The sequence below is a fragment of the Boeremia exigua genome (genome assembly GCF_020726555.1).
Source record: "Boeremia exigua strain MPI-SDFR-AT-0100 chromosome Unknown C7974scaffold_4, whole genome shotgun sequence".
NCBI classification, from domain to species: Eukaryota; Fungi; Ascomycota; class Dothideomycetes; order Pleosporales; family Didymellaceae; genus Boeremia; species Boeremia exigua.
Genome location: NW_025763521.1, coordinates 663131 through 689205, shown reverse-complemented (window position 1 = coordinate 689205; position 26075 = coordinate 663131). Strand labels below are relative to the sequence as shown.

The 26075-nt window shown below is 57.6% G+C and overlaps 11 protein-coding genes across 11 annotated transcripts; 4 read left to right on the top strand and 7 right to left on the bottom strand.

The window, feature by feature from the left end:
- Window positions 1–992: 992 nt before the first annotated feature.
- On the bottom strand, window positions 993–3439 carry C7974DRAFT_332069 (uncharacterized protein). Its single transcript, XM_046139106.1, has 3 exons — window positions 2653–3439; window positions 2462–2604; window positions 993–2411 (listed from the first exon to the last, which is right to left on the bottom strand). Exons 1-3 carry the CDS (start codon window positions 3324–3326, stop codon window positions 1201–1203), a joined length of 2028 nt encoding a protein of 675 aa, XP_045998849.1. The 5' UTR covers window positions 3327–3439; the 3' UTR covers window positions 993–1200.
- Window positions 3440–5023: 1584 nt separating this feature from the next.
- C7974DRAFT_411100 (uncharacterized protein) lies at window positions 5024–5242 on the top strand (the record flags this gene model as incomplete). Its single annotated transcript, XM_046143525.1, has 2 exons — window positions 5024–5111; window positions 5166–5242. The coding sequence occupies 2 exons, from the start codon at window positions 5024–5026 to the stop codon at window positions 5240–5242; spliced, it is 165 nt and encodes a 54-aa protein (XP_045998848.1).
- A 123-nt stretch (window positions 5243–5365) lies between these two features.
- C7974DRAFT_374297 (uncharacterized protein) lies at window positions 5366–6853 on the bottom strand (the record flags this gene model as incomplete). Its single annotated transcript, XM_046140147.1, has 1 exon — window positions 5366–6853. The coding sequence occupies one exon, from the start codon at window positions 6851–6853 to the stop codon at window positions 5366–5368; it is 1488 nt and encodes a 495-aa protein (XP_045998847.1).
- Window positions 6854–7405: 552 nt separating this feature from the next.
- C7974DRAFT_308574 (CRAL-TRIO domain-containing protein) lies at window positions 7406–8606 on the bottom strand (the record flags this gene model as incomplete). Its single annotated transcript, XM_046138176.1, has 4 exons — window positions 7406–8074; window positions 8127–8259; window positions 8310–8359; window positions 8415–8606. The coding sequence occupies 4 exons, from the start codon at window positions 8604–8606 to the stop codon at window positions 7406–7408; spliced, it is 1044 nt and encodes a 347-aa protein (XP_045998846.1).
- A 638-nt stretch (window positions 8607–9244) lies between these two features.
- C7974DRAFT_145097 (glucose-repressible alcohol dehydrogenase-like protein transcriptional effector) lies at window positions 9245–12023 on the bottom strand. The gene is made up of 2 exons (XM_046135674.1): window positions 10323–12023; window positions 9245–10275 (listed from the first exon to the last, which is right to left on the bottom strand). The coding sequence occupies exons 1-2, from the start codon at window positions 11777–11779 to the stop codon at window positions 9444–9446; spliced, it is 2289 nt and encodes a 762-aa protein (XP_045998845.1). The 5' UTR covers window positions 11780–12023; the 3' UTR covers window positions 9245–9443.
- A 702-nt stretch (window positions 12024–12725) lies between these two features.
- C7974DRAFT_389880 (SAM binding motif-containing protein) lies at window positions 12726–14497 on the top strand. The gene is made up of 2 exons (XM_046141418.1): window positions 12726–12975; window positions 13027–14497. The coding sequence occupies exons 1-2, from the start codon at window positions 12952–12954 to the stop codon at window positions 14341–14343; spliced, it is 1341 nt and encodes a 446-aa protein (XP_045998844.1). The 5' UTR covers window positions 12726–12951; the 3' UTR covers window positions 14344–14497.
- A 7-nt stretch (window positions 14498–14504) lies between these two features.
- C7974DRAFT_411095 (LYR motif-containing protein 5A) lies at window positions 14505–14869 on the bottom strand (the record flags this gene model as incomplete). The annotated part of the gene is made up of 3 exons (XM_046143524.1): window positions 14505–14572; window positions 14624–14767; window positions 14818–14869. 3 exons carry the CDS (start codon window positions 14867–14869, stop codon window positions 14505–14507), a joined length of 264 nt encoding a protein of 87 aa, XP_045998843.1.
- A 151-nt stretch (window positions 14870–15020) lies between these two features.
- On the top strand, window positions 15021–16423 carry C7974DRAFT_145027 (thioesterase-like superfamily-domain-containing protein). The gene is made up of 5 exons (XM_046135673.1): window positions 15021–15442; window positions 15498–15506; window positions 15556–15723; window positions 15826–15845; window positions 15893–16423. Exons 1-5 carry the CDS (start codon window positions 15107–15109, stop codon window positions 16221–16223), a joined length of 864 nt encoding a protein of 287 aa, XP_045998842.1. The 5' UTR covers window positions 15021–15106; the 3' UTR covers window positions 16224–16423.
- Window positions 16424–17507: 1084 nt separating this feature from the next.
- C7974DRAFT_332057 (ubiquitination network signaling protein) lies at window positions 17508–20687 on the top strand. Its single transcript, XM_046139105.1, has 2 exons — window positions 17508–19421; window positions 19469–20687. Exons 1-2 carry the CDS (start codon window positions 17672–17674, stop codon window positions 20629–20631), a joined length of 2913 nt encoding a protein of 970 aa, XP_045998841.1. The 5' UTR covers window positions 17508–17671; the 3' UTR covers window positions 20632–20687.
- Window positions 20688–20777: 90 nt separating this feature from the next.
- C7974DRAFT_450589 (uncharacterized protein) lies at window positions 20778–21683 on the bottom strand (the record flags this gene model as incomplete). The annotated part of the gene is made up of 2 exons (XM_046145747.1): window positions 21027–21683; window positions 20778–20977 (listed from the first exon to the last, which is right to left on the bottom strand). Exons 1-2 carry the CDS (start codon window positions 21349–21351, stop codon window positions 20778–20780), a joined length of 525 nt encoding a protein of 174 aa, XP_045998840.1. The 5' UTR covers window positions 21352–21683.
- Window positions 21684–22101: 418 nt separating this feature from the next.
- C7974DRAFT_144984 (GTP cyclohydrolase 1 type 2/Nif3) lies at window positions 22102–22979 on the bottom strand. Its single transcript, XM_046135672.1, has 4 exons — window positions 22866–22979; window positions 22526–22818; window positions 22370–22470; window positions 22102–22317 (listed from the first exon to the last, which is right to left on the bottom strand). The coding sequence occupies exons 2-4, from the start codon at window positions 22706–22708 to the stop codon at window positions 22263–22265; spliced, it is 339 nt and encodes a 112-aa protein (XP_045998839.1). The 5' UTR covers window positions 22709–22818; window positions 22866–22979; the 3' UTR covers window positions 22102–22262.
- Window positions 22980–26075: the final 3096 nt, after the last annotated feature.

The window sequence follows — 26075 nt, the reverse complement described above, 5'->3', positions numbered from 1 at the left end:
ACCAGTGGTTTGCTCCGACGATGCTCGAAGGTTCTTGTCATCGTCACAACTTTCGTGCGTCGGTGATGAAAGAATAGACACCGACTGTAACACCACCACTGATCTGTGCCATCTTCAGTTACACCAGCCACCCTTTGCAAATGTTGCATGTGCTGCGGGGTTAGGCCTGCGCCCAATCGCAAGGCTGATGGCAAAGCTATCCGGCGAACACGATTTGTGGACCTCGCCTGTGTAGACGGTGTGGCGACCGCACAGATACCATGAGTTAGATCGAGGTGTGTTGATTGGCTGACTAGCAATCGTTGCACATCATCACGCGACGTTGAACGCTTAAGACGGGTATGATTGACATTGCGTCCAATGCATTCAGGGTCTGCAACAACGGCTGAGCACCGCCACTCGCCACTCGCCACAGTGTGGCGTCGCGATTCATACACTCGGTTACGCAGAATTTGCCTCTCCGTAGAAAAGGACGCGTACTCCTGCAGCAGAAACAGAAATAGAAGCTTTCGGAAAGGGCTGGATTGCACATGCGTTCGTCAAACCGCCAGGGCGTTGCACCGACTAAGCCATAGTAGCCGTTGTCTTAGTGACTCCTAAACGTATCGGCTAGGTACAGCAAGATGATGAGATAGTCGTCCGTGCTGCTTTTAGTCAGAAGACCACTCGTACCGTAGCTGTTCAACCGCCATGCTGATAGGTGGTAGCAGCGTCGTAATCACTGTTGGCAGTGTAGCCGTGACCCCTTGGGCCGCATACTCAGTTTGTATTGTGAAGGCGACTAAGTTTTTATTGGATTGCGGACTTGACTGCAATCTTGGGACATAACAAATAAATATGATCTTCAGTGGAGGTCGCTTCCGAAAACCAGGTCCTAGCCAATTATGATCATCCCTTGTAATAGACACATGGGTATGCGAAATGAGCTATGAGCAGGTAGAGAACGGCTTGACAGGAATTTGGTAGTATGGAAGGCACCGATAAGCTTGTTGCTCAGATTAACTCAATTCTGCTTACTCGCCTCTATGTTACGCTTATTGCTTGACGTTGTTAGATCTCCGTACTACACGTGACAGTCAGTCGAGGTGCCACCCTGTACCCGCCAAAGCGCCGCAGGAATGTAAGCGTGCCTTATTGACCAAATCATTAAATCCTAGGATGTCAATACATCCTGAGGCCTGAACAGGAAGGTACCTACGCTTATACTCCGGTGTCATTCTGCTCCTCATCAGCATTAGTGTACGTTCTTGGTTCGTTGTTTTCGGTCCTTCTTTGCTCCCTACCGTGTCGTTTACGAGAAGCAGATGTAGCTACGGACAATTGCGTGTTGCTCCTCGATAGGTTGCTGTTTCTGGATTCAGCTGCTCGCGCAGCCGCTAGAGCAGCGATGCTGTGACGATTTGGAAGACTGCCCTGTCGTTCTTTCGAGCCTGACGGAGATCCAGCCGCGCGGAAGTTGTGATTTGAGCTACTTCTGCTTTTCGGCTTTGTTGATGCATTGGTATCTGGTCCTTCTCGAAACGCTGTTCGGATACTGGTACAAGAGGTGTGGCGACTATCTTGAGTGTTCCTGATGAATACAGACTGTAGACTTGACACGGAGTTCTCTCGACGGATTCGTCCCACTGTTTGGACAGGGCTTGGAATCATAGATGGCCTCGCAAGTTCCGCACCAAATGCCGGAGTCAGACCGGTTGAATCATTGTCGCTTGTTCCCAAGCTGTCATCAGATAGATGGCACTCGAGTGACACTTCAGAGTCTGTCGGATTGGTACGGGAGAGTGAATCATTCATCTTGAGATCGGTTTCCAAGTCTTGGATTTGATCGTCTCCAGGTTCAAATGAGAAATGGCGCCGGGGCTTCTGTTCAAGTTTAGGGAATGATTGAGATCGTAGCAGTTGATGTTGTGAACCAGACACATTATCAATTGTACGGACCTTTGGGTCTTCTGTAGCCCCAGGACTCTGCAATCTATTACGGCTTGCTGCAAGCTCACTCGTGGCCTCTGCGGGGTTCGTGAAAGCAAGCAACGCCATAAGTCCTTCAGTGAAGCTTGCCACGTCCAGTCCTTTTCGACGTGCAACAAGAGCACTAAGCTCCTTGAGAGCGACGAAGGCATCATATTCGACGGCATCGGTCGCCAGCTGATCTGCTGTTTCGGTGACTTCTCGTAACGCATCATTCGTTGTGCTCGACCGGCCAAATGTGGTGACAGTAAAATCAGGCTGCGAATCGTCGACGTTGTGTAGGTCCATTAGATTCAACTCACTCTTGACTTTCCGAGACAGTGCTGATACTTGCTTCTCACAGGGAAGAGTACCTACGGAAAGATCCGATACTCCTGGACCTTTCAAATGTCGAGATAGGGCAGTCATTCTTCCGGATGCCGAGGTTGGTCGATGCAGGAGAACTATGATGCCGTCAGTTATAATGCTAGAAACTAATCTGGTGTATACAGACCATGCTGACTATTTGCTCTGATTTCTTTATCTACCTCCTCTGGACACATGTGCTGGAAACGAGGAGAGATATGGTCCGTCGAGGTTGCCCTTCGGTGATGGCGTTTACGGTCCACCACGGTCCCCCGGCGTGCTTGCATGAGTCTGTGAAGGGCTTTAGGAAATATTCTAAGTGAGTAAGAATCCGCTTACCCAGTCATACCCGTCGTTCCACGCGCAATGAGCAGTTCGAGGCGACGAATTTCAGATTCGTACAACTCTTCAGACTCAAGCCATTGTGCTGTCACCTTACGTGAGTGCTGCAGGGCTTCTCGTTCGCGAATCTCCAAAAGTTCTTTGTGCGATCGCAACTTCCGATAGTCGTCGAAGATTTGGAACAAACCACTGGTATACTCAAGAGGAACAGGCACCATGTAGTTCTTGCACATGTGGGAGTGGATCGACTCCATAATTACAATAGGATCAATGTAAGACCAAGGATCTTCTTGAGCTGGAGGTGCATCGCCACTCCACAGCTCTGAGAAAATAGGGCTTGCGCTTACTGGCTCCTCCTTATGAGAGGTGAATAAGGATGTGTAGCGAGTAAGCTTTGGCTTCGAGTCTCGACGCGGCGTTGACGCTTCAGATCGCTCACTTCTTGTGTCTTCAATGTCGTCTAGAGTCCTTGTAGGTGGAGCTTGGTTCAAAGGTGTTGACGGTCTGCTGGCCGCTATCGTCTTTCGCCAACCATGGCGCCGTCGGTCGGTCGACTCGGCCGTTATCTCGGCAGGCAGCACTACAGCAGTGTCCTCGAACACAGTCTTGATAGGAGGTAGCTCCTTCGGCTTGCTGCCTAGTTTCTTGCGCCAGCCTTTATTGTCGGCCATGGCTTTGCCTGTGCCTCCAGATCTGTCGCTTGCCTTGGCTTTCACAGAGATCTTCGTTTTGGAATTGAGATTGTCGCTGAGAATCTGCGATTGCTGCAGACGGCGTAGTTAATCAAAAGGTGAGTATGAGCTACCGATGTCCATTGTGAGGGGGAAAAGTGTTGTTGTGGTTACCAGAAGTGAAGAGCTGCGCACCTTCCCTCGCAAGCGGAGAACGCGAGGTACCCAATCAAGCCAACTTGCGCTTTCACCTTTCTTGCATTCAGCAATTCCCTTTCTCTAGGAAGACTGAAGCGACGGCGTAATACGAACACTGACGCCGATGCTCCTGCTGGCCTCACCTCAAGTGCAAATAATACTTGTGCCTTATGCATTCGAGCGGGTGCTTGCTGTTTGCTTGCTCTTTACTTACTTTCTTTTTACGATCTGCTTACCGTCTCTTGTAACTTATGCCTCGCTTCACAACATTACTTCACATATCACATTAACTAGAGAATACCGCGATCAAGAAAAGCCACTCCTCGCCTTCAGGTTGAGCATCTAGACGTACCTGATCAGATGTTGTAAGGGTATCGCCCTCGGACTCAGTAAGGCGGGCAAATGAGCACGTGGTCCTCAGAAGCCGACGAGGGTAAGAGGCTGCGATACTGGTCCTCGCATAAGTCGATCGGTGTGTACTTTGAAACAAACGATACGGCCTGCCATGTCGAAACGTGATAAAGACTGTGACACAAAAACTCGTTGTCATTATAGTCAAAGGTTTTGCAAATTTGCATATTCCGCGATTCCAGGGTGCTTCCTGTAAGTAACATTTGGGTGTAGCACAGCACATGTGGTCGTTCGAGGACGCTTGCATTCAGCGGCGCTGGCGACAGCGTTGTTCCGGTGTCGACTACGACTCGAGTGATAAAGTCCGTGTCTTTACGAAGTGCACAGAGTCTCTAATATGGTTCTGGACAGTGTTAGTGTTCCTGCTGCAGCCGGATCTTGCAATGCAGATGACTTACCCTCGAAAATCACGTGCGGTGACGTCGATGATCGCCTGTCCAACTGGACGTGTTTTGGTAGAGTTTCAGGACCTCTGCTTACCTTCCATCACTACAATACCAACTAATGGCAACATGGCGCCTATTTGCATCAAGAACCAATATTCTCTGCCATCTCTATGTGTAAGGGACTCTTGCGAACAATATTCGCCATGAATTCGTTGCTACGAACCCCGAGTTTAGTCAAAATCCGTAATCCGCCTTTCGAGCATCACAGGGCTGAGCGACCGCGCGTCTCGACCCTTTCACAGCCCGCCTGAGACACTCCAAGCACTTCTGATACAACTCAACTCAGGAGAAACCACCTCGTACCCCAGAATGCGCCAATCTGTATTTTGCCTGGCAGCGGGGTGATGAGCCTAGCGCCAGATCGATGCCTGCGCTCCTCATGCGGTAGCAAGATCCTCAGGATTCATGTGCATCCGGTTTCAGGCAACATGGCTGCGACGTAGAGCACTGACAAGACAGTCTTGGGTGACTGTAAATTGCGTATGCCTGGTAAAGAGTATAAGGCGCGGTACTGCGACTATGAGTCCCTTCCCCAACATCAAGCACATTCTCTGTCTATACTTTAATACTCAAAACTCGTACACTCTCTCATCGTCGAACAATACAATCCGTATCTCTCAATAAAAACAACACAGCCACAAAATGAAGTTCACCGCCGTCATCGCTGCCGTTCTTTCCATGGCCACCTTTGCCATCGCTGTCCCCGTTGCCGTCCCCGCACCAGCCAAAGGTACGACTGCTCTGGCGTTAACTCGACTGAATCGCACACCTAATCAGTCAATAGACGTTGAAGTACGCCAAAACCACGGAAAGTGCGTCAAGAGTACAGGTGGCGGAGTCATGGAGGACGTGAACTGCTAGACACGATTCCAGCACCAAGCAAACACCAAGTTTATAATTATACCCAACGATAACGTCTGAGACGTAGAATAACAGCCTTAAAATATACTCGAAACTCCTGTCGCTCTGCTGCTGTTTACCTGTCTAATGCTGGACCCAGCTGCGTACTCGCTCACTCTTCGCCGCCTCATCTGCTTTTACAACTGCCCGCTCACCCTCTGTGAGCAGTGAACTGTTGCTCTTCGCATCAACTGCGACCGAGAAACCTGGCGTCTTAGATGTCATTTCAACTTCCTTCCCTTCCCGTCTCAGTCTTTCTTCCTCAGCGTCCAGTATTGCGGACAACCTTTCCTCCGTCGTGGGCATATACCCGCCAGCACTCTCGTACCTCTCCATGAACTGCACCATGTCTTTTCTACTCCGAGCGTGGTTTGCCTCAAGGTACGTTCTAAGGTTGTAGAACGGATCTACTGCCCTTCGGGGACGGTCTGGTCGAGTAGGTGTGGGCATTTGCAGAGGACTGTCTGGCCTGGATATCGGAGCCATACGTGCAAGGAGTGTAGCTTGCATTGCGTCTCTCCCTTCCCGGCCCTCTTGGCCCAGGAAGTCGAGCATTCTCGCAAAGCGATCTGGAAGCTTAGTTGGTGGGTTCAACTGCAAGAGTTCGAGCTGACTGGCAAGGCCATCTGCATCGTATCTGTGTGCAACGTTGACGAAGTGGGCTATGAGTTTTGTGTATGCAACCAGATACTCGGCATCCAGTGTGCTGTGCTGGCCTTGCACAACGACCTCCGCCGTCCCATCTTTCCGAGAGTGCACAGAGACCCCAAGCCTCACGCCATGCTCTTCCCATTTACGCATCAGCATCACCATCTCCTCACCTTCCATCCCATGCACAACATCCCACCATTCCCTCTCCCTCTCCCTCCCCCCCTCCACCCCAACCCTCCTCACGCCCCCATCCCTCCTCCGCCCCGCCCCCCCCCTCAACAACACCCCCTCCAACCACCTCCCCACACCCATAAACCGCCCCACCTCTCCCACCCCCCTCAAACAATCCAACTCCCTCTCAAACCCCGCCACCAGCACCACCACCCCCTTCGCCGCACCCTTCTCCGCCCCAACGCCAACCCTCACCACGCTCCTCGCGCCAAACACAACATCCCACATGCGGCCGCCCCCCTCCCCCTCAAACCCCTCAAACGCCTGCCTCAGCACGCCCAGCACGCCGCGCACCTCGTCGGCGAACATTGCCCACCCGCTGCTCCGCGTGTCGCGCGGCACCGCGCCGCGGAAGAGTTCCAGCGAGACCGCCCACGTGCGGCGGGTCAGCCGCGCTGCTTCGTCGGGTGCGAGCGCGGTGTCGAGGATTGTGTGCGGGCCGGCGCGCAGGAGCCAGGTGGATGTGTTAGGGGCGGGGCGGGCGTGAGGCGGCGAGCGGGCGAGGGGCCAGGCGCGGATGGGGACGGAGGAGCAGAAGCGGTGGAGGGTTTTGAGGACGAGGGAGCGGGGGGAGATGGGCGGGTTGGAGGGGGAGAGGGCGGTGGTGTGGATGAGGAGGGTGAAGGGGATGGAGAGGGTGAGGGTTTGTGATGGGGGAGGGGGGTTTGTGTTGCGTGGTTGTTGTGACATGTTGTGTGATTGTGGAACGTTGCTGTGGATTTTGCATGAAGGATTGCAGGAGGGTTGGGTTGGCTGCGGTTATGTTCGTTGATGTATGAGACAAAGGCGAGTCGTGGGTTAGTACAGCACAAAGACTTGTGGGAGGTAGGGGAGGGCAGAACAGTATCGAACAAAGACACTTGATCAAAGGCTAGACAAGTGGGATTCTAGGGAGACGGGAACTCTGCATCTATACCGCTCTATCCAGCACCCACTAGCCAACCTGGGGACCCAATGATCCGTATGTGCGCCTCCAAGTAGTAGTAGCGCCACAGTGTCCAATACTGAGGCCTATACCACGATCACCTCCATTGTAGCCAGCTGTGATCACCACCACGATCAACACAATCATACCCAATAGAAATCCGGTATGTAGTGCCGCCGCAGATGATGCGTCCGCTAGCACTTCACCCTATCACGCCTCAACTCCACTTTATGATTTTTGTCTTGTCCTCTCCCTGCTCTCCGCGCGACCACTTTCGCACGTCTGCTCTTCACCACGGTCCCACTCAGTGCACGCTTCTAAGCGTGCGGCTGGGTAGCACCGGCAGGGGCGGCGGCGCCATCGAGACCGCCGACAGGGGCGGCGCTGGTAGGGACGTCACCCTCAGTGGTGGGAGGAATCGCGGCGTTGTTGATGGCATCGTCGCTCTTCTTCGCCCACTTGGGCTCTGTGACCCACTGCGCGTCCTGCCAGGGGCCGGCGTCGCTCAGCGCACAGCCACCGGGGCAGTCGCACGAGCCACCGAAAGCCTTGGGCAGGTTCTCGGCCGGGACCTGGGCGAGCAGCTCTGTCTTGTACCCGGAGCCCAAGACGTGGATCTTTGCGCTTGTGACGGGGTCGAGGAACTTCTTGACGACGCTGAAGACGCCGGAGAAGCCCCAGGGTGCGTTGATGACGTACATCTTGCCGAGGCGCTCGGGGTAGTAGTTCTGCGAGATGGCCGAGACAGCCTGCAGGTAGCCGTAGACAGATGTGGCCTTGGCGATGCCAACGCCCTTCAGGTCGAGGATGGAGCACGACGTCTCGAGGAGGTGGCCGGTCTTGCGCGAGCAGGCGGGCAGACGGGGGTCGGCCATCTTCTCGTATTCGCAGACCAAGTTCTGCACCATGCGCTCCTGGCTGGTAATCTTGCCAAGGGCAGTCAGGTCGACGTTTCCGAGCTGCTCGATGTACACTGGGCGGCCGTCCTGCAGGGGCGTCGTTAGCACAGCAGAGGCCGGGATTTTACAGGCCACGTACCTTGTCGGTCTTGTGATAGTACTGCGGGTAGTACTGGAACACTTCGGGCTTCTCCTTGTAGTCGAAGGTGCGGACAAGCTCCTCCACGCCCACGTCAGCGTACGACGCCCGCCACTTCTCGCTGTCGATGAACCTGTCCACTATCAGCACCCCTCTTCATCCACAGCCGCCACGTGTGCTCACATTTGCTTGGAAAGCTCGACATTGAACTTGCGGGCACGGAGGAATCGCAGCTGCAGATAATTTAGCCGGCGCCCAACGCCATGCGCCCGAGGGCAGTGTGCGTACCAGCGTCAATGTGTCGAGGTTCTTGGTGTGGCCGGCCGCCTCCAGCTGGGTTCGCAGCTGGAAAACCTGCGCATCTTGCTCAGGCGTTGTGTGGCCAGGGTGCCCGTTCTGCGCAACGGGGGCAACGGTGGGGTAGTCGTAGTGATCGTACTTGGGGTCGAGCTTGAGCTCGGCGGCGGGTGCGGCAGCCATTGTGAGTGTGACTGCGGTGAGGGTCTCGGAGGGAAGAATATGAGAGAAGTCTCAGCAATAGGAGTCGCAGCTTAAGTGTCGGTGTGGAGTTGAGAGCGCGGACGTATGTTATGACGCGGTAGTCCCTACACGTGCTAGCGGCATTGGACCCTCAACAGTGAATCACAGGTCATCTGGACTCTCTCTTGGCGTCTTGAAGCAGATTGCCGAGGACGGCAGTCTGACCGCTGTCTCCAACGCTCACCTCATGCTGATTCGCATTTCATGTGTCGGGACGTCATGTGAACAGTTAAGCCGTGGTCGACCCAGCCTTGCGGAGGGGACGGGCCTTTTTGGAAGCTACATAGATGATACATCGCGAGAAGAGGACCAGAATGGAGAACTGTTGAAACACTGACTGCCGTCCTGCTGCGCTCCTGCGGCCAAGCCAGCCAGATCATCCACGCCGTACAGTAAAGAGCGTAGAGCCCGAGTCCAAAGAATGAATAGACCAGCCGATGCAACTTCGCAGAACAACAGACATGATGTGAGATTCGTGTACTAACCCGCCCTGCAGTCCCATCCCCAATGCAGATGAGAGGAGCGCACTCCGTCTACCAAGTCGAAACCCTCACACCGCCGACCAACTGCACTCAAATAAACAATCCTAAACTTCCATCACAGACCCATGAAGATTTGACAGCGCGAAGAGCAACCCGAACACCGAGCAAACGGACGCCTTGAAAACAGCATACAACTCCCGCACTCGCGCCTATTGACAATCTTCTCAGCCACGGAGAATTACAATAGAGAAGGCGCGCCAGAAGCATGCGGGGCTGGAAGGATTCGCAACCTGGCTCAGTTTCTCCGATCTCGGTTGGAGCTTGACCCAAAGTCGACCTCGGATACTTTCTTTGCCTGTTTCTGGCCTTTGACAATGTATTGTGCGTACAAGGCGATGTGATCACTGGGGAAGTGGTAGTTGGGGAATCCAGGCACTCGCTGCATGTAGTTTTTGTCGATGTCGCCGAGAAGGCCCACAACTTGCAGGGTGTTTGTCGAATACCAGATATAGTCGAGGACGCCAACAAACGACGGAGTGTAGTTTGTGAACGAGAGCTCTCCCATCGTCGAGTAACTAGACTTGAGGCTGAACGGATGGGAGATGCCGTCCCTCGTAAAATTACCGTACTTTCGGCTGCCTAGGTCATTGTGGACGTTGGACATGCTTCCGGTCGTGATGAGGTCGTAGATACCAGATGTGGGCAGGGAGTTGAAGTCACCGCACAGGATGAGCGGGATTTGTGTGCCGTCCGAGTACTCCTTGGATGGTCCCGGCTCCTGCGAGGGATCTGGCTCTTTGCCGTCCTCGGTGTCGCCATTCGTGAAGCGGTAGACGACCTTGTCTTTGCATGCAGGGAACTTAGCCCATCGGTTGGCAAAGTTCTTGATGCCTTCGAGCAGAATGGCGACTTGCACAAGCTTGACGTCAGTAAACGCGGGGTTCCAGAAGACGTGGACGTTTCCAACGATGAACCTCGAGCCGGTTGCACGGTTCTCGAGGAAGGTGATGACCGCAATGTCATCACGAGGCATGACACGGTTGAAAATGTCGTGCTCGCCCTTCATGTCCGGTCGATTGATGGCAGTATTGGCAAAGTCGATGAGCTGCTTGTCCAACAAGATGTATCTGTGCATGTCAGCATGTGCAGGGTGATGGGAGGCGGCGCAACTTACTTGCTGTTCTTGTAGAAGATAGCACAGCCATCGACTAGCTTAGCTTCTCTGTCTGCCATCGTTCGTGCGCGGGACTTGGGCCAGAAGACTCCCTTGTAGTCGTTGTGAGCCAGACCTTCGCGGAAGTACTCGTTGAAACTGTCCTGGTCGATCTCTTGTAGACACACTATGTCGGCATTGCGTTCTCGCAGTTCTCCCAAAATGGCCTCTCGGCGGTTCTCCCACGATAGCGCTGCGCTGGGCGTGTAGCCGTACTGTGCTACTGTACAGTATTTATCGCAGAGAATGTTGTAGCTCAAAGCGGTCACGGTCTCCTGGTCTGGGTCCTGGATCTCATCAAGCACAATCCAGTCTCGCTCATTCGGCGCTTCGGGGCCCTGCGAGTTCTCTCGGAAGTGCTTGATGAGCTCAGTTGTTCCTGACTCCATGATTATTTGCTTCAGATCGTCCGGTAGCGGGTTGCCTTCTATGCCGAGCATTTCCAACTGGAAGAGAGAGCCGAGTTCGTAAGGAAGGTTTTCGAGGTGGTTGTCAAAAAGAAGGAGCTGCTTCAGGTTCACGAGCATGCCAATCTCCGGAGGCAGGTATTGGAGGTTGTTGAGGGACAGATCCAGGTGCGTGAGGTTCCGTAGCTGGCCAATGCTCTGGGGGATGTACGAGAGCTTGTTGCAGTTGACGTAGAGTTTCGTGAGGAACGTGTAGTTGAACAGCGCAGGGGTGATGACCTTTAGGTTCTGGCCGCCAAAGTCCAAGATGGTCCAGATATGGTCGCCCTTTCCGTCTGCGGCGCCTCCAACAGCAGGTCTATTGCGCTCTTCTTTATCCGGCTCTTTCGACAGGCCGTTGCCGGTGCCTGCGACAACGCTCTTGCTCACGCTGGGGTGGATCCTGGCGTGGGAGTGCGACTGTGTCATTTCGCGCGCGGTCTGCGCGAGGCGCAGCTGCTCGGCCCAGTGCTCGTTTGGCGGCTTGCTGAGCCCGCTGTGGACGCTGTTCGGGGTGCCGTTCTGCATGTGCGCCTGGCCGAAGTGGGGCTGCGCGCTGGACATGTTGCCGCTGGACAGGTTGTGCTGGTGGTTGTACTGGGCGCCGTGGGCGCCGCCGGTGTGGTCCTGGTGCTGGGGGTGGTGCTGGCCATGGTGCTGGTGGTTCTGGTTGTGCGGGAAGGTCTTGCCGGCCAGGTTCATCTGCATGGCGTAGTTCTGGTGCGAGTTGCGGCCGTTCATCATGACGTGCTGGGCCTGGTGGCCGTGCTGCTGGTTGAACATGCCGAACTGCTGCGGCGACTGCTGGCGGCCGGGCGAGCGCGACGGCGACGGCGTGTCGGGGTTGCTGAAGGGGATGCGGGCGGCGGTCGAGGGCGACCGGACGCGGGCGGGGAGGGTGCGGATGGCGGGTGCGTGTTGCGGGTAGAAGGTCTGGCCGGCTCCCCTTTGGTAGACCGAGTACTCGGCCATCTAAGGGAATCGCGGCGTCGAGACGGAGCGGGCGCGGGAGGCAGCGCAGGCGGCGGGCGAGGCGGAGGGCGAGGCGCCGGGCAGGGGTTCAGGCCGGTGGTGGGGCTCGTATGCGATGCTTTCGTCGTTGCAACATGGGCGCCCGAGATGGTCGGCGGGGCGGTCACTGGTCACGGCGGCACGCGTCGACCATGCGGGTGTGGTGCGGGCGGCGCAGAGGGGCGTTGGCCGGGCGCGGCGGCGCGGTGACGAGGCAAACGGCGGGGGGTAATTGAATATGCAGTCTGGCGGCGGCGGAGTCAGTGACGGCGCGGTGAGCAGATGCAGCGGGTGGGCCAGCGCAGAAGCGGGTAGAAGGCGCGCACATACACGGCGCTCGCCAACGGGTGCAGGCTCTGCAGGCTCTGCAGGCAGTCTCAATTGCGCCAGACGGGCCGGGGCAGCAGGCAGGGTCCAACCGCGCGCTGGGAAGAATAGAGAGTGAAGAGGATGCGGTCGACCGACGTGACGCCCGCAGCGGGCGATGCGCAGGCCAAGCTGGAGCTGGGGGCGTCACGTGTCCACACTGGACCTGGACCTGAAACCACACAGCGCGCCGTGGGCCGCGCCGCGTGTGCGACGGCGACGGCACGGCCAGCGCAGGCCACGGTCAGCGCAGGTCACGGGCAGAGCAGACAGACGCAGTCACGGCAGCGGTGCAGCGCAGTGGCAGCGAGGTTGAGCAGAGGGCAGCAGGGCGAGGGCCGCGGTGCTGGGCTGGGCAGGGCAGACCAGGCATTCCGCGCGGCAGTGCCTGCGTCCCAGCGCCCAGCGCCGTGCGGGCTGCGTGGCCCTGCCTGCGGTGCGAGTGGCTACGGCGACGGCTGCGATGCGAATCTGGGGCAGCGAGCGGCCGCCGTGCGACAGCCGCTGTGATTGGAGACGCTCCCTCGGCAGCAACAGCTCCCCGCGCCGCACCAGAGCCTCGTCGCCTCGTCGCCTCGCCCGCCCCGCGACTGCGCTGCCTCCTGCCCCTCTCGCCGCCGGCTGCAGCAGTCTGTCTGTCTGTCGTCCGTCTCTCGTTGCGGCGCACTCGGGCGCGCCCAGCACACGTGCCCTGCCCTGCCTCGCCCTGCCCTGCCCTGCCCTGCCAGGCCACTATCGCGCCGCTAGCCGGGCAAGTGGGCCGGGAGATGATGAACTCAGAATGGCTGCTGGTCCGCTGCTCCTGCGCCTGCGTGTGCCCGAGACCCTTCTGATCCACGCAGTACCGCTACCACGTCCCATACCCCTCGCGCCCCAAGCCGCCCGCCGCAGAGGGCACCGCGCCCGACGCGCTCGCTAGAACAACGTCAAGCTCGTCGACCGCGACCACTGCCACCAGCGCCTCCTCCGCGGCCACCGCGTCCGCCATGGACACGCGCGGCTCCGTGTCGAGCTCGTCGACGCAGGCCACGCGCGACGAGTCGGCCGAGCCCTTTGTGCTGCGCCACGGCCGCCGCTACCTGCGCGGCGTCGCCTACCCGCTGCCCTGCGACCTGCCCGAGCTGCAGCGCCAGAACCTGCTGACGCTGCTCGCCACGTCCGTCCTGGGCCGCGCCCTCGGCTCGACGCCCTCGCCGCAGGCCCCGCCGCGCAAGGTGCTCGAGCTGGCGTGCGGCAGCGGCTACTGGACCGCCGTGTGCCACGAGTACCTCAGCGGCCTGGGCTACGACAACGTCGCCTACACGGGGCTGGACCTCGTGCCGCTCGCCGGCGACCTGCAGCGCCAGGGCATCGACTGGACCTTTGTGCAGCACGACCTGCGCAAGGGGCGGCTGCCCTTCGACGACGGCGAGTTCGACCTGGTCGTGCTGAAGGACCTGTCCCTCGTCGTGACCCTCGGCGCCCAGTCCCAGGCCTTGATTGACGATAGCATCCGCGTCCTCAAGTCCGGCGGCACCTTCGAGGTCTGGGAGACCGACTACTTGATCCGCTCCATTCTGCCGCACCCGCCCCCCGTCCCTGGCAAATCCGCCCAGGAACGCGCCAGCGCCGAGTCGTCAGGGACCTTCCTGATCTCGCCCATCACACCTTTCACCGAAGTGCAGAACAAGTACCTACGCGACTCCAACGCCTGGATTCAGGAAGCCCTCGACCGCAGGAAGCTGAGCCCCACGCCCTGCGCGCGAATCTCCGAGATGCTGCTGCAGGAAACCGAGACGCTGCACTCGGTCGGCGACCGCCGCATCGCCATCCCCCTCGGCGAACTGCGCTGGGAGCGCGAGATGGCTACGGCCGCCGCAGACCCCCCGAAACCCCGCCGCCGCGAGTCCGAGTCCCAGCGCCCCAACCCGAAGAAAACCAGCGTCGCGCTCGACCCCGGGACGCTGACCGACGAGCAGGCGGCCCTGCGCTACACGGCGCTGCTCGTCGTCGTGCAGCTGATCGAGAGCCTGGAGCCGCTGCTCAAGGAAGTCAGCGGCAAGAACCAGGAGGAGTGGCAGCGCTGGTGGGCCGGCCTGATGGGCAACCTGCTCGAGCAAAAGGGCGCCAGCAGCGGCGAGTGCCTCGAGTTCGGCGTGTGGTGGTGCAAGAAGGTGTGAGCGCACGCGCACACGCACAACGTCGCGGTGCGACCTCACGAGCGCACGTCCTCACATACATAGCCCCGTCCCGCCGTCCTTCTCGCGTTTCCTTCCGTGATATCCCAGCCCAACGGCCCTCCCCTTCCCGCGTCTACTACCTTCCCCCGCCCCGCGGCCGTCTACTGAATCGGGTCGTACCGCTGCCTCAGCGCCCTGTAGCGTTTCAAATAATACAATGCCTCGATTTCTGTCCCCGTCAGCGTGCCACCTCGCCCATTGCAACCATGCCCGTACACACCCTTCTTCACAAACTCGGCGCGCTTGATACCGTTGCGAATCGCTTCTTCGTCGCGCAGATGCGCCTGCGCGGAGAACGCTTTGTGCAGACGCGTGCGCGCCCAGGCGTGGCCCTGTGGGTAGTCGCGCGCGAGGTAGAGCAGCTCTGCCGGGGATTAGTGGTGGTTGGTGGCAATGGGGGCGGCGCGTGGGGACCTTTGTAGATGCGGATTACTTGGTGGCGCAGGGGAAGAGTTGGTGTCGACATGGTGTAGGCGATTATTACAGCTAGAATGGGCGAGTGCAGATGTGAGGCAGCAATTGTGGTGAACAGACTCCAAGAAGGGTGGTCGTATCAAGCGTGCGGTTGCCGTGCTGACGTAGCGGCCTCGGCTTAACGGCTGCGGCATCGCGCCATACGCGGAACCTCGACTTGCCAAAGCTCACGTCTTGCACTGCACTCGGCGGGTTCTACATTCTCTGTACTCAATTGCACCTTGTGACCATGCGCCCCCTCACGACACGCACAGCGCACTTCTGTGCTTCAGCGATCCCGCTCGCGCAACGCAGCCAGTCCCTCGCTCGCCCGCTGCATCACCGCTTCTCCAGCTCCAAGACCCCGGCCACCGAGAAGCTGTCGCCGCGCTGGCTGTCAGACGTCCGCGCGCGCATCGGGAAGTGCATCATGTTTGGCATCAACGACGCGCAGACGAGCGAGGCGGGGTCTATACTGCAAGAAGTGACGAGCGACTGGCGCGAGCTGCTTGCGGGGAGCGAGGGCTTCTTGACGGGGCAGGAATACAGAGGGTTGTATAGGCAGGAAGTAGTATGGGGCGAGATGGTATGTTATCAGCTTGTGTGTGCTGGGCGAGGCTGATTGTGCGGTGATGATGTAGGACAGTATGGTGAGTCGCGTCATGGGAGACATGATAGCTTTGGCACTGATGCGCGAAGGGCCATGTGAACAACGTCATGTACAATCGCTACGCGGAGTCGGCGCGCGTCAACTGGACGCTCAACTTTGCTGCGCAGGACCCAGCGCACAAGAAGGCATGGCTGGAGTTGATGTCGCCCAAGAGCATCGGTTTGATCTTGAGGAGCATCAAGACGGACTACAAATTCGTGAGTTGCCCCGCCCAGTAGGAGTTCTGCGGAAGTCGTGTCGCGTGCTCTTGTGAAACCGAGGAACCTGGAGATGCGTTTGCTGACTTGCTCTTGATAAAGCCGATGAAGTGGCCTGATAGGTACGGGAACACGATCACGCATGAAATTGCCAATCTAACCCAAGCAGGGTGACTGTGCTGCACAAACTTAGGAATAAGCCGGAGCAGGGCACCGACCATTTCATCCTGGACGTCGTGATCCTATCGGAGGCGCATCGCCGGGCGGCGGCACGCTGTATCGAGGACATTGTAGTCTATGACTACAGATCAGCGAAGAAGTCTCCACTGCCGCCCTTTATGATCGACAAGTTCAAGAAGATATTTGAGCTGCAGGAGCAGGCAAAGGAGGGGAACAGTGCTAGGGTGCGGCAACTGCTGGCCCGCGTGCGGGACCTGGAGAAGGGCAGCTGGGACAGAGCAGATGCAGTTGAAGACCTCGGTAGTGCAGCGAAGCCATAAGCAGCAAGCCGCAATCGTGAGATGAGCAGTTCTTCGCACCGGGCTGCGTGGCGTGATCCTTTCCGCGGTGATCGACTTGGCCGCCTACTCGTTCTGTGTTTCATCGTGGCCTTTTCGAGAGATCTGCACGACCGTTGCGCGCGTGACCGTGCGAGTTTCCTCATCTGTTTGTCGCACGGCATGCTGATTGGCGTGGTCGCGTTAAGCTTCGACGCCAGCCAGACCGTCTCCGCTGAGCGTGGAGCGGCGGGTTCAGAGGGCTGTGGTGGAAATGCTCCGATCAAATTGCAGGGCCGAGGGCAAGCCACCGCAGCAGACAGGCACGGCGGAGCGAGCGCGGCGTGGTGTAGCGCACGCAGGAGAACACGGTGGATAGGTAGTGCACGGTAAAACACAGTGGATGGTGCACAGCAAAACCCCAGGTTGGGTGAACACGACTTGTGACTGCACGATGCACACAACTCAGGGCAGTCGCGGGCAGGGCAGCGAATCACAAACATGTGCTTGGCAGCGCTGCACGCGTGAGAGCGTGAGAGTCGGTGTGGGCGGGCACGACGGCGCACTCGATTCGCTGCTGGCCTGCAACGAGGGCATCATGCTCAGGGGGCCCATGTGCAGAGGCAGCAGGCAGACGGGCAGACAGGCAGACGAGCACACAGGACGGGAGAGTGGGCGGGGAATTGACTGCATCGCAGGGTAAGTGGTGCACCAGCAGCACCAGCAGGGCAGGCCTGCAGCAGTGGTATGGCAGGGCAGGCAGGGCAGCTGGCCGTGTGAGTGCTGCAGTACATACAGCGCAGCAGCGCGATGCAGCCCCCGATTGTGCGAGCGCTCGCCGAAGACGGCAGCTCGCTTCAGGCTGCAGCCTCTGCGGTGCAGTCTCTGTGCACCGCACCAGCGGTCGGGGACTGGGACGCTGCTTAGGGCCGCGACTTTTCAGCGCCTTTCCAGCGCACTTGCAGCTACGATGATCGCTGCTCGGGCGGTCCTCGGCGGGCAGATCGCACGGCGCTGAGAATCCTGCTGCCCCCAGACTGAGCCGCGCGCTGTGCAGCCACGGCGGCGGGAGAGGCGGCGTGCTGGCGGCGTGCAGAGCGTGCAGAGCCTGAGTCGAGCGTCCGACCGGCCGCATGCAGCTGTAGCAGCCTCTGGCCTCTGCACGCTCTGCACGCCGCTGCACGTGAACGGGGCCCGCCCGCGCTCCAGGCAGTTAGGCTGGCTGACAGGACGTCGAGCGAGCGACAGCGCCAAGCAGCCAGCGTCGGGGACTGCCATTCTGCTTCTCTCGATTCGCGCTCCCAGCCCTCACACCCGCAACCCGCACACGACCCGACCCTGACGCCCATTATTCCCCCTCGGCCCGCGGCGCCCTCTTCCAAACTGGCTCGTCCTGTGCAGCAGTCGAGCCGACCTGGGGAGACGCACAGCTCGCCCGCGCACCGCCTTCTATGGTAGCTAAGGGGAGGAAGAACGCGGCATCCCAGCATGACAGACGCAACGAGAGTGGCCTGGCAGCCCCCGGCAAGCGCGTGCAGCGCCAGAAGAGCAACCCCTCGCTGCCGGCCGCCGCCAATGGGCCCGACGCCCCCGCGCCCGCCGCCGACGCGGTAGAGCAGCACCACCAGCAGCAGCAGCACCCGCACCAGCACCCGCACACGACGCCGGCCGCCAGCAGCGCCTCCGACCTGCCGCCGGCCGCCGCCCCCGACATGCCCGCCGTGTGCGACGGCCCGCCCGTCGAGCGGGTCCGCAGCGCCTCGGACGCGTCGCTGGACCCTGCCGACGCCGCCTGTCGTGCCGCCTCTGCTGCTGCCCGCGCCAACGGCCACGGCCACGGCCACAGCAAGCCGCTGTCCGTGTCCATGGCCAGCCTGCTCGCCGTGCCAGCCACCATTCTCACCTCCTGTCCTCTGCGGGACGTCCTCGCCATCCTTATCATCCTGCTCCAGCTCCCCCCCACCGTCCTCACTGTCGTGCAGTTTCTCTTTGCCACCCTCACCTTCGTGCCTCCCCAAGCCGGGACCCCCCTCTCTGCGCTCTCTGCCTTCCCCTCCTTCACCGACATCTTCCAGGGCTCCGGCGGCACTCCCTCCTTATTCACCACCATCGCCGCCGACGCCTCCATTCTGCTCGTGTGGCTCGTTCTCTGGGTCCCCGTGCAGAACTTCTTCCTGGACCTCGCCCAGGCCGTCATTGCCATTGCCCTGGGAGGCGCCGCCGCCGGCAAAGCTGGGACGACCAACGGCATTTTCATCTGTGTCGTCATCATCGCCTCCAATCATTTGCTCAGACTCAGGCCTCTCCGGCAATACATTGTCCACCTAGTGTGGTCCGGGCTCGCCCGGGGAGGCTTGGAGTTTCTGGCGAGCCCGCCCAGTTCATCTACTTATTTGGAAAATTTCTCAAGTCCCCATGGATGGCCCCGCAGCCTCCTGGGCATCCACATTCTCGCCCAAGGTGTTGTTCGCATCATCCGGCGCTCTCTATCTCGACGAGACGTAGTCCAGTCGCTGCCTACCGGCAAGAAAACAGATCCCGAAGTTGGCAACCTCCAGCGAACCAACTCAGCTACCCTCTTCCCGCCCGCCGATGCGCCAAATGCCTCGAGTACCGATGGCCGCCCCCCGGGGCCGTCGCCAGCGTTACACAAGGACAAGGCGAGTAGCTCGCGGCGGAAGAGGAAGCAAGCTACACACGTTCGTTCTCAGCAGCCCTTTTGGGCCGCACTTGCCAGCACAAAAGTTACAGTTTTAAAAGAGATGGAAAGCAGCCGGGCGGCCAACGATGCCGACGAGGCTAACGCAAAAGACGCAAACCACATTGGAAACGCTGTTTGGAGATCGGAAGACGATCGTGTATGGATTTCAGAAGTCGGCTACTCCGACATTTCATTTCGTGTCAGTCTGTTCCACGGAGGAGCAGACGTTCAAGAGGAGGAGGATTCGAGTGTTGGATCCGGGATTGACAAGTCGAAGCCATTCTTTCTCCGTGTCAACGGTGCAGACTGGAGTTCGGCCCGAATCCGCCAGAGCACTGCGTTGGGGTATCAGGGGCACGAGGGAACAAGCTTTTGGGTGGGAGAGATTTTTGGTCTCACGGCACTTTCGAACTACTATTGCGAGTTCGTCAGGACCAGTGATCACGAAGTCTTCTATTCTACAAGCCTTATTACCTCGGCTGGCCCAGTCGCTGAACTAGGTAGGCCTACTTTTCACCGACTACAAGTGCAAACTGACTTTTCTTAGCCTCAATCGCCTCCCCGCCAGCTCATCAGACTCTCCGCCCATCTTCGCCTACGACGACACTCAAGAACTCCATCGCCGCGGCCGACCAGCAACTGCAGGAGCAGCGCAATCGCCTGAAGCGAAACAAGAAGGACCACAAGACCGCCATCTCTACCATCAAGAAAGAGGTCGATACTCTCAGCAATCGTCTGTCGAATGCTGGAGGTAGTGATGAGCGGCAACGCCAGCGTGTTCTTCAGTTTACGCAGACAATTCGCCAGGCAGACGATGCCACTGCTGATTTCACACTGCAAGCCGAAAAGCTGGGTGCGATTCCGGAAGAAGAGGTCAAAGAGGCTGCAGCAAAGAAAGCTGCCTGGAAGAAAGAGCGCGACAACAAAAACGCCGTGGCTCGTGAATTCGAAGCAGTCAAGGCCGACATCGAAGCCCAAGTTCAGAGCGTGGAGACCGATATCGCGACCGCCCTTCAGAAGCGCGAGCGTCTCCAGCAGCGCCAGACAAGATTGAACGAGCAGCACGACCGTCTGGTCACTGCCAACCAGGAAGGATTCACAGCCAAGCAGCGCAGGGAGCAGGAGCGTCACGCCTTGAGACAACAGCGTGTTGATGTCGAGCAACAATATCGTAACAGCATCAACGGTTTCGAGCATCGAGCTGAAGAGCAGCAAATTGCCACTGCTCAGCTCCTGCAGACTGCCGAGCACTACGAGATCCTCCTTATGCAGGGCGCGCATCACGAGTCTATTCCCACGACGCCCGAAGGACCGCTACCTGGCACGACCATGTCTCCCCACGCCAGTGCTTTCACCAGCTTTACCTTTCCGCAAATGTACCATGTCGGCAGCACTCCGGGTTCTTTACGCGGCGGCCGTGGTCGCTCTTCGTCCATGCTCTCAGATGTTTCTGGCTTCACGGATGGGTTCGATGAGCACCTATCTCCCGTGTATGCTCTCGATAACCCCTTCAACGCCTCCGGATTCGTCAACGGCCACAACAACGGCAGCCATGGCAGCGGTAGTCTCAGCTCAGGCACATCTAGTCAAAGCTCAAGCCAGAGAGATCCGTTGAGCCCCGTGCAGAGTATCAAGCCGATGATGATGCGTAGTTCGACAGGCGGCAGTGCTGGCCTGATGAGTCCTATCGGCAGCGGCAGAAAATCCTAACGGTTTGTTCTGAAGGTCTTTACGTAGCTTTCCAATGTGACTTTGTTCTTTTGGTTGATTATTAAACCGTTCCCATGGTCCCGTGACGTGTATCTAACATTATTAAGTCTGCTAACAATTCGCAGTCTGCGGCGCTCACGTCACTGTCACCGCCCTCGACCTCTGTGGTCCTCCTCCTCCGCCTCTTCAATATCCCCCAGTGACTGGCTCCACCTCCTCTCCCCTCCCCCTCCCCCCTCATACCCATTCTCCCCGCCCCCCTCATCGCCCTCACCCCGCTCGCCATTCGCCACATCCGGCACCGTCTCATGCCTCACGCCCCAATCCCCACTCTTCACAAGATCACCTGCACACATCAACACCTCGCAGCACACAAACCGCACATCAAAACATACCAATCACGTCCCCAACGCCCTTCTGCATGTCGTCCAACAGCTGCTGCGCGCCCGCATTCACCGTCGCCTGCCCGTCCACATACGACAGCATCTCCCACGACACGTACGGCGCGCTCGCCGGCCCCGTGTAGTAGATCAGCGCCGCGCCGTGCGTGTACGCGTTCAGCGCGGTGCCGCCGGGCGTGCGCCGCGGCGCGCTGAACGGGAGCACGTCGAAGGTGCACTGCGGCGTGGTGGTGGTGCCGTACAGGGCGGTCGCGAGGCTGATGATGCGGGCTTTGAGCGCGTCGAAGGCGTGGGTTGCGGCCAGGGCTGGGGCGGCCATGGTTTAGGGGGCGCGGGCCGCGGCGCTGGGTTGCGTTGTGGCAGGCGTGTGGTGTGGTGCGTCGGTGGGACCTGTTGGTGGTGTTTGCTTGTTCCGGATGCGGAGATTGGGGGCGTGGCGCGCTTTCCGGGTGCGTCTCCTGCGCGGGTCCCAGCTTCTGGGGGGTTTTTGGGGGTTCATGGCGGGTGTCGTTTGGTGTTGTACACAGCAGGTGTTGTGCATGACAAATAGTTGGTACCGTACACTGTGGTTTGCGTCATTCGGCGACTAAAGGTGTATCGCGTACTTTTGCGACCAAGATCTTGGTTGTGATAACCTGTTTGCTCGGATTTTGCAGTTAGTTCGTATCTCGAAGTGATGTTCTGGTGTTCTCTGGAGTGATCTCCGCGACTTCCTATTGCGGTCCTTGCACGTCCGTTGTCTTGCTGACCTGTTACATTGTAATCATCGTGCAGACTAGTGCTCGACGAGCTCTACCATGCTTTGCCCAAGACAAGCTTCGCTTTGTAGTCTTTGTTGGAGTAGGGGTTCTAGTGCTGTACGGTATGCCGGATTCTGATTGGTGAAAGTACCGCACATGCTGTGGCATGCGAGCCAATCACAATAACAGGGGAGGATGTGGAAGCGGTATTGCGAGGTCTAACTTCCGGGATCTCAAGAAGAGTACTAGACGCCTGTTATGATGATGACGACCTTCAAATGTGTTACCTCTACAACCGACTGATACGCGCAAGACTAGTGTAGAGAATAAGGCTACGTTGCGAGGTTAACGTGCATTGGAAGTACTACGAAAATATGACAGCGAAATCTTGGGAGCTTTCCAATGGCGAATTCGGTTACCTGTGAGCATATTTTACGACCTAGGTGATGTTGTCTGCTCCGATTCCACATTTGCAACAATGGCAATCATCTCACATGTCTTCTATCTTGTAGACCTCGTAAGCCGGCTCTTCGTACGGATGTGCTCTATCCAGACCGTAAGCAAATACTTCGATAAGACGGAATGATCGTGACTCACTTCCTCAATGCTGCCACTGCTGCCACTGCGGTATCTCTACCCAAGCATATCGTTTCAACTCGATACTCTTCCACTTCCTCCAAGGTGCCAACCTTGCCGATCTGTACAGCATCACGTTACCTCGATGGCACAACGGCAGACAGAAGGAGAACATACATGCGGGTTGGCTGCAGCGCCTGGTATGAATTGTCCAGTACCCTTGGACGTGAAGCAACACTCACTGTACCCGGCGGTGCCTGGGAAGTGACCAGCGCCCGCAGCAAAGATGGCGGTTTTGCACGCCTCGAGGGCGCTGGGTGGGACGAAGAAGACCAGCTTGAACTTTAGGAGAGTGCACATAGTGAAACAGACGTAAAGGTTGGGTTGAGAAAAATGCTTGACAGTGGGTTCGTACTAGAGATGTAGTGATGGCGTGGCGACGGGTGAAGGTGGAAGCGGCCGCACCTGCTCTTTCGAGGAAGTCAACTTGCACACGGCTTTCCAACGGAAGACTGACAGGCAAGGTTCGACGCAGACGAGGCATACATGTGGAAATAGATCATCGAATGAGAAGTTGGATGATTGGACTTGATCTAACAGACTGAGTATCATTAAAGACTATGACGTCTGTTGTAGTTGGCAGTGGGCTTCGCCGATAAGAGGCCTGTCAACTGCAATGGCACTACAATGTGATGGAAGAACAACAGCCAAGAGACTGTCGTTTTCAAGACATCTTTAGAACAGGAGAAGCAGACGATTTCCACTAATCCGCAGCGACTCGATGTTCAGGCGCGAGGTGGGGCAGGGAAGGCGCGACACGTGCTAGCGTGTTGTGTAGGCCCGTGCGCCGTAAACATGCGCTTGCACAAGTGTAGTCAGACTTACCCTCCAGACGGTCATCTCGACACTCATTATCCCACAGAAGCCGCGAACATGGCCCCGGCAGCAGCCCGAAAGTCCACGCGCACGACGCGCCGCAAAGCGCCGGTCGTCGACGACTCCGATAACGAAGAGAACAGAACACCCACGCCGGAGGTCCAGGATGAGGAAGAAGAGGAGTTCACGCCAGCACCGGCACCTTTGAAGACTGGACGAGGGCGCGGGCGCCCAAAGAAAAGCATAGCGCCTGTCGCTGAGAATGTGGACACAGAGATTGCTGCGACACCAGCGCCGAGAAAGAGAGGGCGGCCAAAGCGCGCGACTGAGGTCGCCGAACCGACACAAACAGATACGCCCCCCGAGAGTAGCCCTCGACCGACTGCGATCGCAAAAACTGTTCCCAAGAAGCGCGGGCGGAAGCCGCGAGTGTCAGTTGAGAAAGACAACATAGATGAAGGTGGGCAATCTCTTGCAAACATAATCACAATCACAAAGGATGATTCTAAAACTTTACCAGCCGTGGAATCTGAGTACGAGCTGAAAGAGACCTCGGTCACACCTGCGCCCGAGACCGACGCAAGCGAGGCGGGAGATCGAACGCCCAGAACCGCACAAACACCAGAAGCCGAGGAGGAGACACCTAGAGCTGGGACTGCTGTAAAGCGACAGAAGTTCGATGTGGTGGTGAAGTCTGAGCCAGTTGAAGACAGAACCATTCAGAGCACGGCGGAAGAGGAGACAGTTGTAGCCGAGCCAGAGGAAGAGAGTGTCGCCCAAAGCATTGTGGAGGAGGAGACCGTCGTAGCTGAGCCTACGACCGAGCCAGTCGCTGAGGTCAAACTTCCTGACCCGACATTGAAGCCATCAGAGACACCCGACGCCACAGCGCCATCTCAACCGCCGCCGACACCCAGAGTGATCGAGAAGATCAACCCAAACCACACCGTGTTAGAGAGGCCGATGGACATTGTAGCAAAGAGGAGGGCAGCTGCAGTACCTCTCTCACAAGAGCCTGCTCCACTCAAACAGCGCACAGTTATCACATGGTTGGTCTTGGTGAACTTCAAGAGCTATGCTGGGAGACAAGAAGTTGGACCATTCCACTCTTCCTTCTCCTCCGTTGTCGGCCCCAACGGTTCTGGCAAATCGAACGTCATCGATTCTCTGTTGTTTGTGTTTGGATTCCGTGCCAGCAAGATGCGCCAAGGCAAGATATCAGCACTTATCCACAACTCGTCTCAACACCCTAATCTCGATTTCTGCGAAGTCGAGGTTCACTTCCAGGAAGTCATGGACACTGCCAGCGGCGTAGCTGAGGTGATTCCAGACTCACAATTGGTCATCTCTCGCCGAGCCTTCAAGAACAACTCTAGCAAGTACTACATGAACAAGAAGGAGTCCACCTTTACAGATGTCACAAAGTACTTAAAAGGAAAGGGCGTAGATCTGGACCACAAGCGTTTCCTGATCTTGCAGGGTGAGGTCGAATCGATTGCGCAGATGAAGCCGAAAGCACTGACTGAGCACGATGATGGCCTCCTCGAATACCTGGAGGATATCATTGGTACGTCGAAGTACAAGACGCCGATTGAAGAGTCAGCTGCTGAAGTGGAAACTCTGAACGAGACCTGTATGGAGAAGAACAACCGTGTCCAACACGTTGAGAAAGAGAAGGCTGGGTTAGAAGAGAAGAAAAACGTGGCTCTCGCCTACATTCAAGATGAGAACGAGCTTGCCACCAAGCAATCTACGCTCTACCAGCTCTACAACTTTGAGTTTGATGACCATATTGAGGTCGCACAAGAATCGATTGGTCAAATGCAAGCCCAGCTTGACGAGGAGCTGCAAAAGCATCAAGGCAACGAAGAGGGTATCAAAGAGCTCGAACGGCAATACAAAAAGGGTGTCAAAGCGCACGAGCAGCTTGAGAAGAGGCACCAAGAGTTCCAGAAAGAGGTTAGCCGCATCGACAAGGAGGCTGTTAAGTTTGTAGAGAAGCGGAAGTTTCTTGCAGGAAAGGAGAAGAAGCTGCAAAAGACAAAAGAGACTAGTGGCTACAGCCGCTCTGAGGCGGAGACTCTTACGAAGCAGTATGCTGCGGATCTAGAGCGGTACGCTGAAGAGATGGAAGAGCTCGAACAGATGATGAAGGTAGAAGCGAAGGAGCTTGAGCGTGTGCGTGTCGCGCTTGCCGGAAAGACGCAAGGCCTGTCCGACGAGATTGCGGCGAAGCAGAAGTCACTGGAGCCCTGGACTGCGAAGATTAACGAGAAGCAGTCCGCTATGGCTGTAGCACAGAGTGAGCTCGACATTCTCCGCGATCGAGAGAATGCTGGCGCCAAGGGTATCGCTGAGGTTGAGGCCAAGATTGAGACTCTCCAGGAGGCTAAAGAGAGCAAGCTGGCCGAGTTCAAGGAGTGCAAGGTTGAAAAGAAGCAGATTGCGAAAGAGCTACAGAGTATTCAAGCGCAGATTGACGAGTTGGCACAAAAAGAGACCCCGCTACGATCGAAGCTGTCGGGTGCACGCGCAAAGGCTGATGAGGCCCGCTCGAACTTCTCTGCCAACCAGACGCAGGGCAATGTTCTCACTGGACTCATGCGCCTCAAGGACTCTGGACGTATTGAAGGATTCCACGGCCGCTTGGGCAACCTCGGCACCATCAATCAGAAATACGATGTCGCGATCTCCACCGCTTGTCCACAGCTAGACAACATGGTTGTTGACACTGTTGAGTCAGGCCAACAGTGCATCGAGCACCTCAGGAAGAACAACCTTGGCCGTGCCAACTTCATCTTGCTCGATCGCCTTGCTAAGCGAGACATGTCGACTGTTGACACACCTGAAG